At 43.4% G+C, this 17,236-nt stretch overlaps 1 protein-coding gene across 5 annotated transcripts in view; it reads right to left on the bottom strand.

The window, feature by feature from the left end:
* Positions 1-17,236, bottom strand: part of NRP1 (neuropilin 1) — a 290,386-nt gene that overhangs the window by 32,815 nt on the left and 240,335 nt on the right. For 3 of the 5 annotated variants that reach the window (XM_069211236.1, XM_069211237.1, XM_069211235.1), the window contains 2 exons: positions 11,837-11,893; positions 5,653-5,709 (listed from right to left, as the gene is read on the bottom strand). The exons of 1 other annotated variant lie outside the window; for it this stretch is intronic. In XM_069211236.1, coding sequence (XP_069067337.1) covers positions 5,653-5,709; positions 11,837-11,893 — 114 coding nt within the window. The remainder of the gene's footprint in view (positions 1-5,652; positions 5,710-11,836; positions 11,894-17,236) is intronic. One more of the 5 variants, XM_069211238.1, reaches the window with a different exon arrangement.

Below are 17,236 nucleotides of genomic sequence, written 5' to 3'. Positions count from 1 at the left end.
TCCTCATGAATGTGGAGCCTTCTTTGTGTATAATCTGGCTCTACAGCTTCAAGTTCCACTCCGAATCTATGCTTTTGCATTTGGGAGGTTAATCCTTGTTCCTCTGTGTAGGAACCTGTTTTCGGCTCCGAGGCTGGATGTTTCGGAACCGAAACATTTTCGGATGTCTTTTTAGGCTCCGAAGAAACCTTTTTTATTTTCGGTGTGGTGTCTCGGTGCCGAACGTCTTCGGTGCCGCTGTCTCGGTGCCGAATTTTTTCGGAGCCGCTGTCTCGGGTCCGAGGCTGCTGTGTGGCGGTATCTCGACCTGAGTCGGATGACTTCGCCACAAGCGTGCCCTTTTTCGGTGCCGATGATCGGTCACCTATTTTCCGGGTTAAGCCATGGCCTGTTGGCGGTGGCGTCCCCTGGGCTTTTGTTGACTTCTCGTGAGTCTTATGTTTCGACGTCTTACTCACGGTTTTTGGCGTTTCTTCGGCCTCGAGCTCTTCCGAGTCCAACTCATGGATGGAGAAAGCTTCTTCTTCCTCCTCGAAACGCTCTTGTCCTGTCGGCGTCGACGCCATTTGCAGTCTTCTGGCTCTTCGGTCTCTTAATGTCTTTATCAACAAACGCTCGACAGGCTTCACAAGTATCTTCATTGTGCTCGGGAGACAAGCACAAGTTACAGACCAGATGCTGATCCGTATACGGATATTTGTTATGGCATTTTGGGCAGAAGCGGAATGGGGTCAGTTCCATCAGCCTTGTAGTCACGTGTGGCCGGGCCGACCAGGCCCCGACGGGGGATCGAAAAAACCCCGAAGGGCCACCGGAGCTCTTCAGAATTCGGTGTTGATTTGTTCTAACTAACCTGATACCGAACGCAAACAATACCGACGTTTTTTTTCCGAGATTCTAACTAACTTTCCGACCCAAAACACGGAGCGAAAAGGAACACGTCCGAACCCGATGGCGGAAAAAAAACAATCTAAGATGGAGTCAACGCCCATGCGCAATGGAGTCGAAATGGGAGGAGTCCCTCGGTCTCGTGACTCGAAAAGACTTCTTCGAAGAAAAACAACTTGTAACACTCCGAGCCCAACACCGGATGGCGGACTGTGCACAGCATGTGTATCTGCAGCTACACATGCCATCGAACTTTCAAATATATCTTGAGTAAAAACAGCGAAAACACATCCTTTGTTATATCCAGTTAAAACACACATATTTACTGCTGTTTTTGATGGAGGGTAAACCCGTTTTCATGACTGGCGCTAGCCTGAAATGTGTATTTTTTGAGTGTCAATATTTTCCTGCGCCTTTCTTTAATAAACCTTGAACGCCTGACTAAGTCGATTAATGTGGTCACACATCTCTTGCTTATGCATGTAGAGATGGAATTAATCCCAAGGCTGGGAATTCGCCAACTGACAGCTGCTGTCAGCAAAGTTCAACTCGGCTCCTAATTGAGCAAATACTGATATCAACAGCTTGTTAATATGTCACTATGGAGGTCGTGCCTGGTTATGATTTAACTTACGGAAATGAGAATTTCTTGGAGGGCTTTACAGGCCTCGTACCCTGTGTTTTTTGTGTAATGTGATCTTTGTAAAATAATTGAACGAATACAGGTGGGGCAAGCAAGTAACTTATTGCTTAGAAATAATATGTTCTTTGGTGGTTGTAACAAGCCTTCGGATGATTGGGGTACAGAACAGGCAGCAGATATCTGTATATGGCTGTGCAAGTTTTTTTTAATGCGAACAAAGTCTTGCTTAGAATCTGAGCATTGGCCTACCCATAGTTTACAGACATTCCAGTTCTTCCTAGGTGCACACTTTGATGTAGTTTTCAACAAGCACGCTAGAAAGATGTTCCCCTGAAGGTAAGTTGGCGTTGAAAACGGATGCAATATTTATAGTCAGGAGACAAAGTGATGTGTGGTCAATAGTTTTTTTTCTGGTTTTCTGGTTTTCACCTAGTTTGCTTCAGGACTATGTTCACGACCTTTTTGTCAATTGTGTCAATTTATGGGCCTACGAAGCCAAAGGACAACATATTAATAGCAAGTAGTATTAGTACCCTCTGCACTGTCTCCCTTACCATAAAATGCCCTTGCTTGGCGAGCGCTGTCGTCTACAATGTATATCCACATTAAATAAAAAGGTAAACAGAAAAAAGCTTACTTTGCTACAAGAGGTTTGCTGTTGCAAACCCAAACGGCAGAAAGCTGAGTGCTTTGTGAATCAACAGGCATTTGGGGGCTCATATACAAGCCCCTTATGGCTCCTTGGGTCATATTACCGTCATTTTTTTAATGTGGCATTAAGGAGGCAATTTCCCTGTGCCGTATTTACAAAGTAGCGCAATGCGTGCATTGCGCCACTTTGTAAACCCCTGCGCCAATGCCTGTGCCAGGCATAATGTATCCAAGGGGGCGTTCCCACGCATGGAGGCCCAAAACAATGGTCAAGTGAAATTTACTAGATTTCAGTGCGCCATTTTTTGCTCATTTTTAATGCCTGCTCAGGGAAGGTGTTAAAATGACACACCAGTAGTCTTCCATGGGCTTCCGTGTGCTTTGCTGGACTAGCGTCAACATTTTTTATGCTAGTGCAGCAAAGTGCCTCAATAGCGCCAAAAATGTTGAGTCTATTGTGCACCATGGTGCGCCATATTGTAAAAACGCCGCATCCATGGTGTTGTTAGGGGGAACAGAGGGTGCAAGAAAAGTGGCACATCAATGCCGATGCCCCACCTTCTTGTAAATATGCCCCTTATTTCTTTCGAGAGGCATGCTGTGTACTTTCTGTTTTCAGCCAGGGTAAACTTTGCTGTGTGTTATATTTAATGATATTCTCTTATAAAGCTGATGATTTTGTTTGTTTTCATTTAGCACTTTCACCAACTTCATGAATGATATCACAGGTGTATAAAGCATGTTTTGTCCCCTCTTTCCCACTGCTTATGCAGCCGTGATATTCTATTTGGGCTACAGCACTGACATTGATTCACCCCAGTATAAGATGGGCAAACGTTTACACTAAATAGTGTCATACGGTTGATCCTGGCCTTGTCTCAATTTTAGACCCTCAAATTCTTCTTTATCATTGATAGGTGAAGTGAAAGGCCAGGAGTGTTGCTGTCGCCTTCAAGGACCAATGGAGGTGCTGCAGATGCGGTGCCAAATGCACTAACCCTGGCTACCACTAATTAGCACCCAAGCCCTCCTGAACCTCCTGCTCGTGCAAGGTTGAAGGCATTCTTTTCAACATTTTAGCATTGTTTCGTCTCCCTTTTTTGCTACCCAGTTTACAGTAAACCATCTTCTGGTCTGACACAGACATGCCTATCCCTTTTATATCAGCAGCTCTAATAGCATCCTTGAGTCTTTCAATGTGCATCCGTAAATGTTAGATGGGTGCAGTGATGCACTGAAATCTCCAAAAGGCCATTGGCTTTCCAGCAGAGACAGATATTATTCTATCGGTTCCTCGAAGTGCTGTCCTGTTCTTTTATTTTCTCTTCATCACACTGTGCCGGAAAACTACATTCTGACTGCAACTGTGCAAGAGGAGTCCAGAGTTTGCCAACGCAGATGCTCCAGATGATTACTGGAAAAACGTGTCAAGAGATAAGCCAGGCAGTGGCCGGACTGTAACTAGGAATTTCGCTCAAGTATGAAATTCGAGATTTTATATGTTCAAGGTTAATTAATGAGTAACGGTCTAGGGGCTCCTTGAGAGCAGGTGGAGTGGTGCCTGAGTTTTGTTTTGCCCAAACGTTGAACTATGTTGACACGATCATCGATTCACCTAAATGCTGGGATAGCACAGTGTGACATCATGCACCCTTCAACCTTAATGGTATTCTAGGGCTGTTTGTTATCTCCTCTTGGCCAATGAATAACCAATTATTTGCTTCTAGGTGGCTAGAGAGGGGCGAGGATAGGAACCTACAGAAAGTAAACTGTTTCTAAAGCAGTGTTTACTCTCTAGTCAAGCTGTTGTCTTTATGATCCCGAAACCAGGGTTCACAACGCCGGCAAATGGAGCAAATGCTACCCCTGTCTACCTCAAAATTATGTCCACATTGCTGCTGGTTCAACAATGTCACCACTGCTGTTCCCAGTGCCTGATTATTGGTCAGGCCTGCCTGTAACATCCTGAAAAAAAATATTCTTTTGTTACCCTTCTTTCTTTGTCTTTTCTTTAGTTTGCTCTTATTCTGCTAATTGTTGTCATATCCCCTACGTCCTTACTTCCCTGCATTCGATTTGGTATGTTAAACCAAGGAAATGAAAGAATGGTTTATGTGATGACACCTGAAGCAGCTCCGGTCGTATGCTGTCATACTAGTACTGCTAGGCATTTTTGGGGTATAGCCTTTGAACAGAATTGTGAGACCAGAATTTAAGGTATAGTGTATCCTGGATTTCTAAACGTCCTATATTATATACTGAAGTATGAATAAGATCATGCGAAAGGGCCCATTTTGCTTTACCTAAGGGGACTCTAAACACGTTGTCTTTCTCAGATGCCCACAAATTAGCAAAAAAAGAATATCAGCAAATCTTTCATATTAGTTAGTGATCGTTGACAAATTTGAGCAAAACTGATTCAGCCATTTTTGAGTAAGCAAAGGTCACGTAGCAAAACATTTTTTCAAAAAAATGGTTTCTCTAACAGTATGTTGTCTCAAGTACAACCATTAATCTGTATTTTAAATGGTTCCTTATGCAGGCTTTAAAACATGCTAGCTAAAAATCTGTGCTTAGCATAGTGTGCCACCTGACTGGTATTTTAGTGCTTCTTTCTGTCATTGCATCCATATATATATTACAACTGACAATACACCTAAAACAAACCTGGACTATTGGCTTTGCCAACAGTTGTTAGTTGCATAAGACAAACAAGTACAACAATGGCTTTGTTGTATATAATACTGAAAATGATTGAATTCTGAAACGATGATACTGTGCAATAACTATAACAAATATATTTGAAGTTACATCAAAGGCAGTGAAGGGTGGTACTACTGCTGAGTTATTTTTTTCCACAGGGTGAGGGCAAAAATGGAGAGACCGATAGGGACTCGTCTCAGCACCTGATTTTTAGCCGGTGCTGAGCACCTGCAGGACCAGGCCCACGTAAAGAGCTAGGGACCACTATCCCTTCCCCAATCAAAATGTAGCCAGTATGTACTCTTTAGCAAAACCGCTATATCCAGTGTCCCTGTGCCCCAGCCGATGAAGCCGACATTGAAGTAGTGGACGCTGCAAACACAGGGTGCTCCTCCCAGAGTGAGTTGACTGATAGAGGCGGACATTTACACACTGGCCTCATCGGCGGCTCAGGCCACAATGGTGAGTAGAGGGGCCGTACACTGGAAGTGCTGGAGTATACACACGGTTATGGTTCCTAATGACCGTGAATGATGTTATATGTATTTATACAGGATTTATTCTGCCCCAATCGGATTCGGTACCGGCTGGACCTGGCCCCATTACAGACAGAAGGCTGTTGTTATAAGCATGCATCAATTTTTACACGTGATTTGATAGACAACATTTTGCAGCTCTAAATTTTGTGGATCAATCCAAATAAAAATTTCGCTGTAAGACAAGTTTGTCAGTCTATCACTCTTGAAGCAACAGCAAAAGTCTTTTACCTGGTGTCACCGCACCGTCTACAGATGGCCTTTCTGAACTCACCACCACCGTGCCACCTGAACAAAACATCAAGCAATGAGATCAATATGGTAAATTGGAGGAAAAAGAGGACAAACAATCTATTCTGGAACTGCATTCAGACACGGTGCATGGAGGGCATGAAACGATTTCAGAGACGTGTTAGAGCAGGGAATATCTGCTCTGAAGAGATTCAGATCTTAGCCTCAAAAACATAAATAAGCAAAGATTTCAATCTTAGAAACAGATTAACCGGCAATGTCCTTCAAGCAAATCATTTCCTCACTGACTTTTGACTGCAGAAAGCCGCGGCTGTGTTTGTTTATTTTGTGATCCTTTGAATTGTTGCCTTTCTTACATTTATAACAGTATAATTATGCGTCTAAGTAGCAGATTAACTTCAGCACTGACAATAATATTTTTTCCTTCATTTCTCAGAATTGATACATAATTTGTTGCTATGAGATAATAATGAATGGTTTCAAACAATGCGTTCGGTCGTGAATAATTGTTAGGCCTAAGGTAATTGCCAAGTCACATAAGATCATATACCTAAAGCGACTTATAGTAAAACTAACGGAGGTAGATATAAATCGAAGTTGTATAATTTCACTATCTCATTACCACATTACATCAATACCTCTTGGTTGGATTTGGTTGCATTGTGAAATGGATGAAAAGCACAGTTTGCCACAAAGCAGCTAGGTGGACTTCGTATGCTCTCTGCTATTCTTCAGTAATGAAATAGTTTCTTCTACTCCTATCCCTATCCCTTGTCACTGTTTTCTAAGATCCCTGTGTCAGAAATCTGCCTCCGCTCTTCCGATCTCTGTCTTCCCAGGCACAGGTACAACTGATATCTAGCCTGCCTCTCTTCGCGTTTGGTCTCTGCCTTCATCCCCATGCAGAGCCGGTGCTAGGAGTTTTGTCACTTAAGATGTGGTGAAATACCCTTTTCCAGTTTCTGCAAGCAAATAACACATCCCACTTCTCCTTGATACCCACCCAACCTTGTTCGCCTCCTTCCACATGTTTACCAGGTGAGCACAGCTTCATGTTTGGAGTATGCAAGTGACCCCCTACTGGAAGCACAGAAATGTAATCTTCATTCTTAGAGTGATCGTATCTCTGCCTGCCACAGAGCACACTGCTTTAGGAAAGAAAGGTGGAGCTGCTTCGGGTAGTGGGGTATTCAGGGAGGTGGGGTGATGGGGGCATCTTCACAAGAGGCTGTTATTTTGCACTAAAAAGTCAATGCCAGCCAAATATATTGGGCACATCGAGACCAACTTTTTCTCTAACAACTTTCTGCATTAATACTGTTAAATATATTTAAATTAACATTTTTTTTAAACATGTTTCTTAATCGAGACTTTTTATGGAAAGGGCATCTCTGAATTTGGTAAAGGACTTGGAGAAAAGCATGCTAACGTTTTCAGTTGCAAGTTATACCCTCATGCCTTGGCCATGAGGAGCAAAAATGGCTATTAGTCCCGCTGAGCACTCGCTGTGCCTTTAAAGGAGTGGCCACCCAAAGCTCATGGATTGTTTATATAGAATATATTGACTGTTTATCAAACAGACTTTATCACACCCATTACCAAGAACGAAGATCTCATGTCACGTTTTAAAAACACAAGTCAATTAGGTTTTCATGTGGGCCTTCTGGATACTCTGATTGTTCTGAACAAAAAATAGCTACGCCCACACAGACATTGACATATAGAAAAGTGCGCGTGGAACCCATTTTCCGTGCTCTCCATCGGTGGTGGCTGGTAGTGTTTTTTGGTTTGCCTACAATTGAGTTTCCCTGAACTACACAGCACTGACAACGTATAAAGACGCCATAGCGATTCCAGTCTACAATGATATTAAGCTAACATGTTTATAGAACATCCATGAGAGCCCCACTTCATAATGAATTGTGCTTGCAGTGCGAAGCGGCAAGTTATAGCTATTATAGGAGAAAAAGCCACACTGAGCAACAAACCCAATTAATGTAGTGCACACGGCCTAGATATGCGAAAATAAATAGATGTTAGCAAATTATTAACTTATCCCACTAAACAAGTGTTCAATTTCGACCCGTCAAAAAAGTAAGTATAATCTTTATGCAACAAGATCATGAGCTGTTTTAAAAATGTCCAAGGGGTTATTTACCAGTGATTTGCGTGAATGAGGCAAAGTGATGCAAAGCTTTACATTGATTTTGTTACTATTATGCAAAGAGTACCATTAAACAGAAAACATCAATTTCCTATCAAAGTCTTTGGTTTCAAAGACAAAGGCATGCATGAATCCTGATTAATTAAGATAAGATCATTTTTTCCATTAGGGGAAGGGGCAAAAACAGAAGAGAACTTAAACATTTTAAATTGTATTTAGCTGGAGGCATCTCAATTTAACATTCACGTTCTCGGTTTCTTGCAATGGGATGTGTATTTTAACCCTTCAAATTTTGTATCCGGGGCATTATAGCATTTGTCTACATTCCATTTATTAATAGTTTCTCGTAGATGCTCCCCTTGGATGGAGGAATGGCATCTCACAAACTATTTCATGAGAGTTCTTTATTTCACAGAGGTTCATGGGAGGGTAATATAAAGGAGTATTAACTCCAGTTAACATTCTTTACCTTTCTTCTAATTCCCTCTTCTGCCTCGTTGAACCGTCACATATGCTGCACGCTGCCTTTCTCGAGGGGGTATAACTTAGAAAAGGGATCTCGTTGCAAGAACACACACACACACAGTTCCACTAAAAGGGACATCTTGCAATAATTCCAGCCATTGCTACAAATGCCTTGCTCATGTATTCACTGGCATTCATAAACCTTTACTAGACTTGCTGGGTATTTGTGTTTCCTTGTTTTAAACAACCCTTCCTGTGGCATGCTGAGTTACAATGGACATTTCCTGTGAGAACCTGAGAAAACAATTAATGTATGGAGCTGGGGAAGCATGTCTTGTGTCTAGCTGTTATTGTGCCTGGGGCTGATTTACACCTTTTAGGAAAAGCTACTCAAATCATATGAGTAAACCCACATTGGCTACAATCTAGCCGATGTGGGTTTACCCATATGATTTGAGTAGGGTATCCAACATTTTGTTGAGTTTACAAAATCTCCACCAGTAGCCTTGGAAATCTAATCAAGTTACATATCTCCACATATAGAGTACCCCTTCCAGGCCTTCTCATGTGGCTTGTTCTCATTTAGAATAGCTGAAACCGCATGAGAAAACATGGAGAATTTGTGCCTTAGCACCTATCACTTTCTCCAGTTTTTATTATAAGGGAAACAATTATTTGTTGATAAACCCCTTACCGGCCATTCACATCACATATTGGATCTCACTCAAAAATCTAATATAACAAATCTGTTTCAGATTACATTTACAAGTATGCCTGGGTGTGAATGCATTATAGAATAGTTGTGAATAGCCACCATCTTACAGGTTTGGGGTGTTGCACACATTTTTTGAAGATAACCTATCCCTGTTAGTGTTTATGAAAAGACACATAAAGATGCCTTTTTGCATACTGAGATTGAATTTAGTTGCAAAAGAATGTCTGAATCTGTCTGCTGTCTGTATTAAGATGTGTCATTGCTATTCGCCTAGCCAAAAAAGTGGAGAAACCTATAAAAAGACCGATTAGTGAAATATGGTATGCTTAATATGACACATGTTCAATAATTTCAAATATATCTTGAGTAAAAACAGCGAAAACACATCCTTTGTTATATCCAGTTAAAACACACATATTTACTGCCGTTTTTGATGGAGGGTAAACCCGTTTTCATGACTAGCGCTAGCCTGAAATGTGTATTTTTTGAGTGTCAATATTTTCCTGCGCCTTTCTTTAATAAACCTTGAACGCCTGACTAAGTCGATTAATGTGGTCACACATCTCTTGCTTATGCATGTAGAGATGGAATTAATCCCAAGGCTGGGAATTCGCCAACTGACAGCTGCTGTCAGCAAAGTTCAGCTCGGCTCCTAATTGAGCTAATACTGATATCAACAGCTTGTTAATATGTCACTATGGAGGTCGTGCCTGGTTATGATTTAACTTACGGAAATGGGAATTTCTTGGCGGGCTTTACAGGCCTCGTACCCTGTGTTTTTTGTGTAATGTGATCTTTGTAAAATAATTGAACGAATACAGGTGGGGCAAGCAAGTAACTTATTGCTTAGAAATAATATGTTCTTTGGTGGTTGTAACAAGCCTTCGGGTGATTGGGGTACAGAACAGGCAGCAGATATCTGTATATGGCTGTGCAAGTTTTTTTTAATGCGAACAAAGTCTTGCTTAGAATCCGAGCATTGGCCTACCCATAGTTTACAGACATTCCAGCTCTTCCTAGGTGCACACTTTGATGTAGTTTTCAACAAGCACGCTAGAAAGATGTTCCCCTGAAGGTAAGTTGGCGTTGAAAATGGATGCAATATTTATAGTCAGGAGACAAAGTGATGTGTGGTCAATAGTTTTTTTTCTGGTTTTCTGGTTTTCTGGTTTTCACCTAGTTTGCTTCAGGACTATGTTCACGACCTTTTTGTCAATTGTGTCAATCTATGGGCCTACGAAGCCAAAGGACAACATATTTATAGCAAGTAGTATTAGTACCCTCTGCACTGTCTCCCTTACCATAAAATGCCCTTGCTTGGCGAGCGCTGTCGTCTGCAATGTATATCCACGTTAAATAAAAAGGTAAACGGAAAAAAGCTTACTTTGCTACAAGAGGTTTGCTGTTGCAAACCCAAACGCCAGAAAGCTGAGTGCTTTGTGAGTCAACAGGCATTTGGGGGCTCATATACAAGCCCCTTATGGCTCGTTGGGTCATATTACCGTCATTTTTTTAATGTGGCATTCTCTTATAAAGCTGATGATTTTGTTTGTTTTCATTTAGCACTTTCACCAACTTCATGAATGATATCACAGGTGTATAAAGCATGTTTTGTCCTCTCTTTCCCACTGCTTATGCAGCCGTGATATTCTATTTGGGCTACAGCACTGACATTGATTCACCCCAGTATAAGATAGGCAAACGTTTACACTAAATAGTGTCATACGGTTGATCCTGGCCTTGTCTCAATTTTAGACCCTCAAATTCTTCTTTAGCATTGATAGGTGAAGTGAAAGGCCAGGAGTGTTGCTGTCGCCTTCAAGGACCAATGGAGGTGCTGCAGCTGCGGTGCCAAATGCACTAACCCTGGCTACCACTAATTAGCACCCAAGCCCTCCTGAACCTCCTGCTCGTGCAAGGTTGAAGGCATTCTTTTCAACATTTTAGCATTGTTTCGTCTCCCTTTTTTGCTACCCAGTTTACAGTAAACCATCTTCTGGTCTGACACAGACATGCCTATCCCTTTTATATCAGCAGCTCTAATAGCATCCTTGAGACTTTCAATGTGTATCCGTAAATGTTCGATGGGCGCTGTGATGCACTGAAATCTCCAAAAGCCCATTGGCTTTCCAGCAGAGACAGATATTATTCTATCGGTTCCTCGAAGTGCTGTCTCTTCATCACACTGTGCCAGAAAACTACATTCTGACTGCAACCGTGCAAGAGGAGTCCAGAGTTTGCCAACGCAGATGCACCTGATTTTTAGCCGGTGCTGAGCACCTGCAGGACCAGGCCCACTTAAAGAGCTAGGGACCACTATCCCTTCCCCAATCAAAATGTAGCCAGTATGTACTCTTTAGCAAAACCGCTATATCCAGTGTCCCTGTGCCCCAGCCGATGAAGCCGACATTGAAGTAGTGGACGCTGCAAACACAGGGTGCTCCTCCCAGAGTGAGTTGACTGATAGAGGCGGACATTTACACACTGGCCTCATCGGCGGCTCAGGCCACAATGGTGAGGAGAGGGGCCGTACACTGGAAGTGCTGGAGTATACACACGGTTATGGTTCCTAATGACCGTGAATTATGTTATATATATTTATACAGGATTTATTCTGCCCCAATCGGATTCGGTACCGGCTGGACCTGGCCCCATTACAGACAGAAGGCTGTTGTTATAAGCATGCATCAATTCTTACACGTGATTTGATAGACAACATTTTGCAGCTCTAAATTTTGTGGAGCAATCCAAATAAAAATTTCGCTGTAAGACAAGTGTGTCAGTCTATCACTCTTGAAGCAACAGCAAAAGTCTTTTACCTGGTGGCACCGCACCGTCTACAGATGGCCTTTCTGAACTCACCACCACCGTGCCACCTGAAAAAAACATCAAGCAATGAGATCAATATGGTAAGTTGGAGGAAAAAGAGGACAAACACTCTATTCTGGAACTGCATTCAGACACGGTGCATGGAGGGCATGAAACGATTTCACAGACGTGTTAGAGCAGGGAATATCTGCTCTGAAGAGATTCAGATCTTAGCCTCCAAACATAAATAAGCAAAGATTTCAATCTTAGAAACAGATTAACCGGCAATGTCCTTCAAGCAAATCATTTCCTCACTGACTTTTGACTGCAGAAAGCCGCGGCTGAGTTTGTTTATTTTGTGATCCTTTGAATTGTTGCCTTTCTTACCTTTATAACAGTATAATTATGCCTCTAAGTAGCAGATTAACTTCAGCACTGACACTAATATTTTTTCCTTCATTTCTCAGAATTGATACATAATTTGTTGCTATGAGATAATAATGAATGGTTTCAAACAATGCGTTCGGTCGTGAATAATTGTTGGGCCTAAGGTAATTGCCAAGTCACATAAGATCATATACCTAAAGCAACTCATAGTAAAACTAACGGAGGTAGATATAAATCGAAGTTGTATAATTTCACAATCTCATTACCACATTACATCAATACCTCTTGGTTGGATTTGGTTGCATTGTGAAATGGATGAAAAGCACAGTTTGCCACAAAGCAGCTAGGTGGACTTCGTATGCTCTCTGCTATTCTTCAGTAATGAAATAGTTTCTTCTACTCCTATCCCTTGTCACTGTTTTCTAAGATCCCTGTGTCAGAAATCTGCCTCCGCTCTTCCGATCTCTGTCTTCCCAGGCACAGGTACAACTGATATCTAGCCTGCCTCTTTTCGCGTTTGGTCTCTGCCTTCATCCCCATGCAGAGCCGGTGCTAGGAGTTTTGTCACTTAAGATGTGGTGAAATACCCTTTTCCAGTTTCTGCAAGCAAATAACACATCCCACTTCTCCTTGATACCCACCCAACCTTGTTCGCCTCCTTCCACATGTTTACCAGGTGAGCACAGCTTCATGTTTGGAGTATGCAAGTGACCCCCTACTGGAAGCACAGAAATGTAATCTTCATTCTTAGAGTGATCGTATCTCTGCCTGCCACAGAGCACACTGCTTAGGAAAGAAAGGTGGAGCTGCTTCGGGTAGTGGGGTATTCAGGGAGGTGGGGTGATGGGGGCATCTTCACAGAGGCTGTTATTTTGCACTAAAAAGTCAATGCCAGCCAAATATATTGGGCACATCGAGACCAACTTTTTCTCAAACAACTTTCTGCATTAATACTGTTAAATATATTTAAATTAACATTTTTTTTAAACATGTTTCTTAATCGAGACTTTTTATGGAAAGGGCAACTCTGAATTTGGTAAAGGACTTGGAGAAAAGCATGCTAACGTTTTCAGTTGCAAGTTATACCCTCATGCCTTGGCCATGAGGAGCAAAAATGGCTATTAGTCCCGCTGAGCACTCGCTGTGCCTTTAAAGGAGTGGCCACCCAAAGCTCATGGATTGTTTATATAGAATATATTGACTGTTTATCAAACAGACTTTATCACACCCATTACCAAGAACGAAGATCTCATGTCACGTTTTAAAAACACAAGTCAATTAGGTTTTCATGTGGGCCTTCTGGATACTCTGATTGTTCTGAACAAAAAATAGCTACGCCCACACAGACATTGACATATAGAAAAGTGCGCGTGGAACCCATTTTCCGTGCTCTCCATCGGTGGTGGCTGGTAGTGTTTTTTGGTTTGCCTACAATTGAGTTTCCCTGAACTACACAGCACTGACAACGTATAAAGACGCCATAGCGATTCCAGTCTACAATGATATTAAGCTAACATGTTTATAGAACATCCATGAGAGCCCCACTTCATAATGAATTGTGCTTGCAGTGCGAAGCGGCAAGTTATAGCTATTATAGGAGAAAAAGCCACACTGAGCAACAAACCCAATTAATGTAGTGCACACGGCCTAGATATGCGAAAATAAATAGATGTTAGCAAATTATTAACTTATCCCACTAAACAAGTGTTCAATTTCGACCCGTCAAAAAAGTAAGTATAATCTTTATGCAACAAGATCATGAGCTGTTTTAAAAATGTCCAAGGGGTTATTTACCAGTGATTTGCGTGAATGAGGCAAAGTGATGCAAAGCTTTACATTGATTTTGTTACTATTATGCAAAGAGTACCATTAAACAGAAAACATCAATTTCCTATCAAAGTCTTTGGTTTCAAAGACAAAGGCATGCATGAATCCTGATTAATTAAGATAACATCATTTTTTCCATTAGGAGAAGGGGCAAAAACAGAAGAGAACTTAAACATTTTAAATTGTATTTAGCTGGAGGCATCTCAATTTAACATTCACGTTCTCGGTTTCTTGCAATGGGATGTGTATTTTAACCCTTCAAATTTTGTATCCGGGGCATTATAGCATTTGTCTACATTCCATTTATTAATAGTTTCTCGTAGATGCTCCCCTTGGATGGAGGAATGGCATCTCACAAACTATTTCATGAGAGTTCTTTATTTCACAGAGGTTCATGGGAGGGTAATATAAAGGAGTATTAACTCCAGTTAACATTCTTTACCTTTCTTCTAATTCCCTCTTCTGCCTCGTTGAACCGTCACATATGCTGCACGCTGCCTTTCTCGAGGGGGTATAACTTAGAAAAGGGATCTCGTTGCAAGAACACACACACACACAGTTCCACTAAAAGGGACATCTTGCAATAATTCCAGCCATTGCTACAAATGCCTTGCTCATGTATTCACTGGCATTCATAAACCTTTACTAGACTTGCTGGGTATTTGTGTTTCCTTGTTTTAAACAACCCTTCCTGTGGCATGCTGAGTTACAATGGACATTTCCTGTGAGAACCTGAGAAAACAATTAATGTATGGAGCTGGGGAAGCATGTCTTGTGTCTAGCTGTTATTGTGCCTGGGGCTGATTTACACCTTTTAGGAAAAGCTACTCAAATCATATGAGTAAACCCACATTGGCTACAATCTAGCCGATGTGGGTTTACCCATATGATTTGAGTAGGGTATCCAACATTTTGTTGAGTTTACAAAATCTCCACCAGTAGCCTTGGAAATCTAATCAAGTTACATATCTCCACATATAGAGTACCCCTTCCAGGCCTTCTCATGTGGCTTGTTCTCATTTAGAATAGCTGAAACCGCATGAGAAAACATGGAGAATTTGTGCCTTAGTGTAAGGAAATGCCTCCTTGGCATGGTTGCCCCCTGACTTTTTGCCTTTGCTGATGCTATGTTTACAATTGAAAGTGTGCTGAGGCCTGCTAACCAGGCCCCAGCACCAGTGTTCTTTCCCTAACCTGTACTTTTGTATCCACAATTGGCAGACCCTGGCATCCAGATAAGTCCCTTGTAACTGGTACTTCTAGTACCAAGGGCCCTGATGCCAAGGAAGGTCTCTAAGGGCTGCAGCATGTCTTATGCCACCCTGGAGACCTCTCACTCAGCACAGACACCCTGCTTGCCAGCTTGTGTGTGCTAATGAGGACAAAACGAGTAAGTCGACATGGCACTCCCCTCAGGGTGCCATGCCAGCCTCTCACTGGGTATGCAGTATAGGTAAGACACCCCTCTAGCAGGCCTTACAGCCCTAAGGCAGGGTGCACTATACCATAGGTGAGGGTACCAGTGCATGAGCATGGTACCCCTACAGTGTCTAAACAAAACCTTAGACATTGTAAGTGCAGGATAGCCATAAGAGTATATGGTCTGGGAGTTTGTCAAACACGAACTCCACAGCACCATAATGGCTACACTGAAAACTGGGAAGTTTGGTATCAAACTTCTCAGCACAATAAATGCACACTGATGCCAGTGTACATTTTATTGTAAAATACACCCCAGAGGGCACCTTAGAGGTGCCCCCTGAAACTTAACCGACTATCTGTGTAGGCTGACTAGTTTTAGCAGCCTGCCACAAACCGAGACATGTTGCTGGCCCCATGGGGAGAGTGCCTTTGTCACTCTGAGGCCAGTAACAAAGCCTGCACTGGGTGGAGATGCTAACACCTCCCCCAGGCAGGAATTGTCACACCTGGCGGTGAGCCTCAAAGGCTCACCTCCTTTGTGCCAACCCAGCAGGACACTCCAGCTAGTGGAGTTGCCCGCCCCATCCGGCCAGGTCCCACTTTTGGCGGCAAGGCCGGAGAAAATAATGAGAAAAACAAGGAGGAGTCACTGGCCAGTCAGGACAGCCCCTAAGGTGTCCTGAGCTGAGGTGACTCTGACTTTTAGAGATCCTCCATCTTGCAGATGGAGGATTCCCCCAATAGGGTTAGGAGTGTGACCCCCTCCCCTTGGGAGGAGGCACAAAGAGGGTGTACCCACCCTCAGGGCTAGTAGCCATTGGCTACTAACCCCCCAGACCTAAACACGCCCTTAAATTTAGTATTTAAGGGCTACCTTGAACCCTAGAAAAATTAGATTCCTGCAACTACAAGAAGAAGGACTGCCCAGCTGAAAACCCCTGCAGCGGAAGACCAGAAGACGACAACTGCCTTGGCTCCAGAAACTCACCGGCCTGTCTCCTGCCTTCCAAAGATCCTGCTCCAGCGACGCCTTCCGAAGGGACCAGCGACCTCGACATCCTCTGAGGACTGCCCCTGCTTCGAAAAGACAAGAAACTCCCGAGGACAGCGGACCTGCTCCAAGAAAGGCTGCAACTTTGTTTCCAGCAGCTTTAAAGAACCCTGCAAGCTCCCCGCAAGAAGCGTGAGACTTGCAACACTGCACCCGGCGACCCCGACTCGGCTGGTGGAGACCCGACACCTCAGGAGGGACCCCAGGACTACTCTGATACTGTGAGTACCAAAACCTGTCCCCCCTGAGCCCCCACAGCGCCGCCTGCAGAGGGAATCCCGAGGCTTCCCCTGACCGCGACTCTTTGAATCCAAAGTCCCGACGCCTGGGAGAGACCCTGCACCCGCAGCCCCCAGGACCTGAAGGACCGGACTTTCACTGGAGAAGTGACCCCCAGGAGTCCCTCTCCCTTGCCCAAGTGGAGGTTTCCCCGAGGAACCCCCCCCTTGCCTGCCTGCAGCGCTGAAGAGATCCCGAGATCTCTCATAGACTAACATTGCGAACCCGACGCTTGTTTCGACACCGCACCCGGCCGCCCCCGCGCTGCTGAGGGTGAAATTTCTGTGTGGACTTGTGTCCCCCCCGGTGCCCTACAAAACCCCCCTGGTCTGCCCTCCGAAGACGCGGGTACTTACCTGCAAGCAGACCGGAACCGGGGCACCCCCTTCTCTCCATTCTAGCCTATGTGTTTTGGGCACCACTTTGAACTCTGCACCTGACCGGC

Source organism: Pleurodeles waltl, chromosome 10, assembly GCF_031143425.1.
Source record: "Pleurodeles waltl isolate 20211129_DDA chromosome 10, aPleWal1.hap1.20221129, whole genome shotgun sequence".
In the NCBI taxonomy this organism is placed as follows: Eukaryota; Metazoa; Chordata; class Amphibia; order Caudata; family Salamandridae; genus Pleurodeles; species Pleurodeles waltl.
The sequence above is the reverse complement of the archived record's forward strand: the minus strand, read 5'-3'. Positions and strand labels throughout refer to the sequence as shown.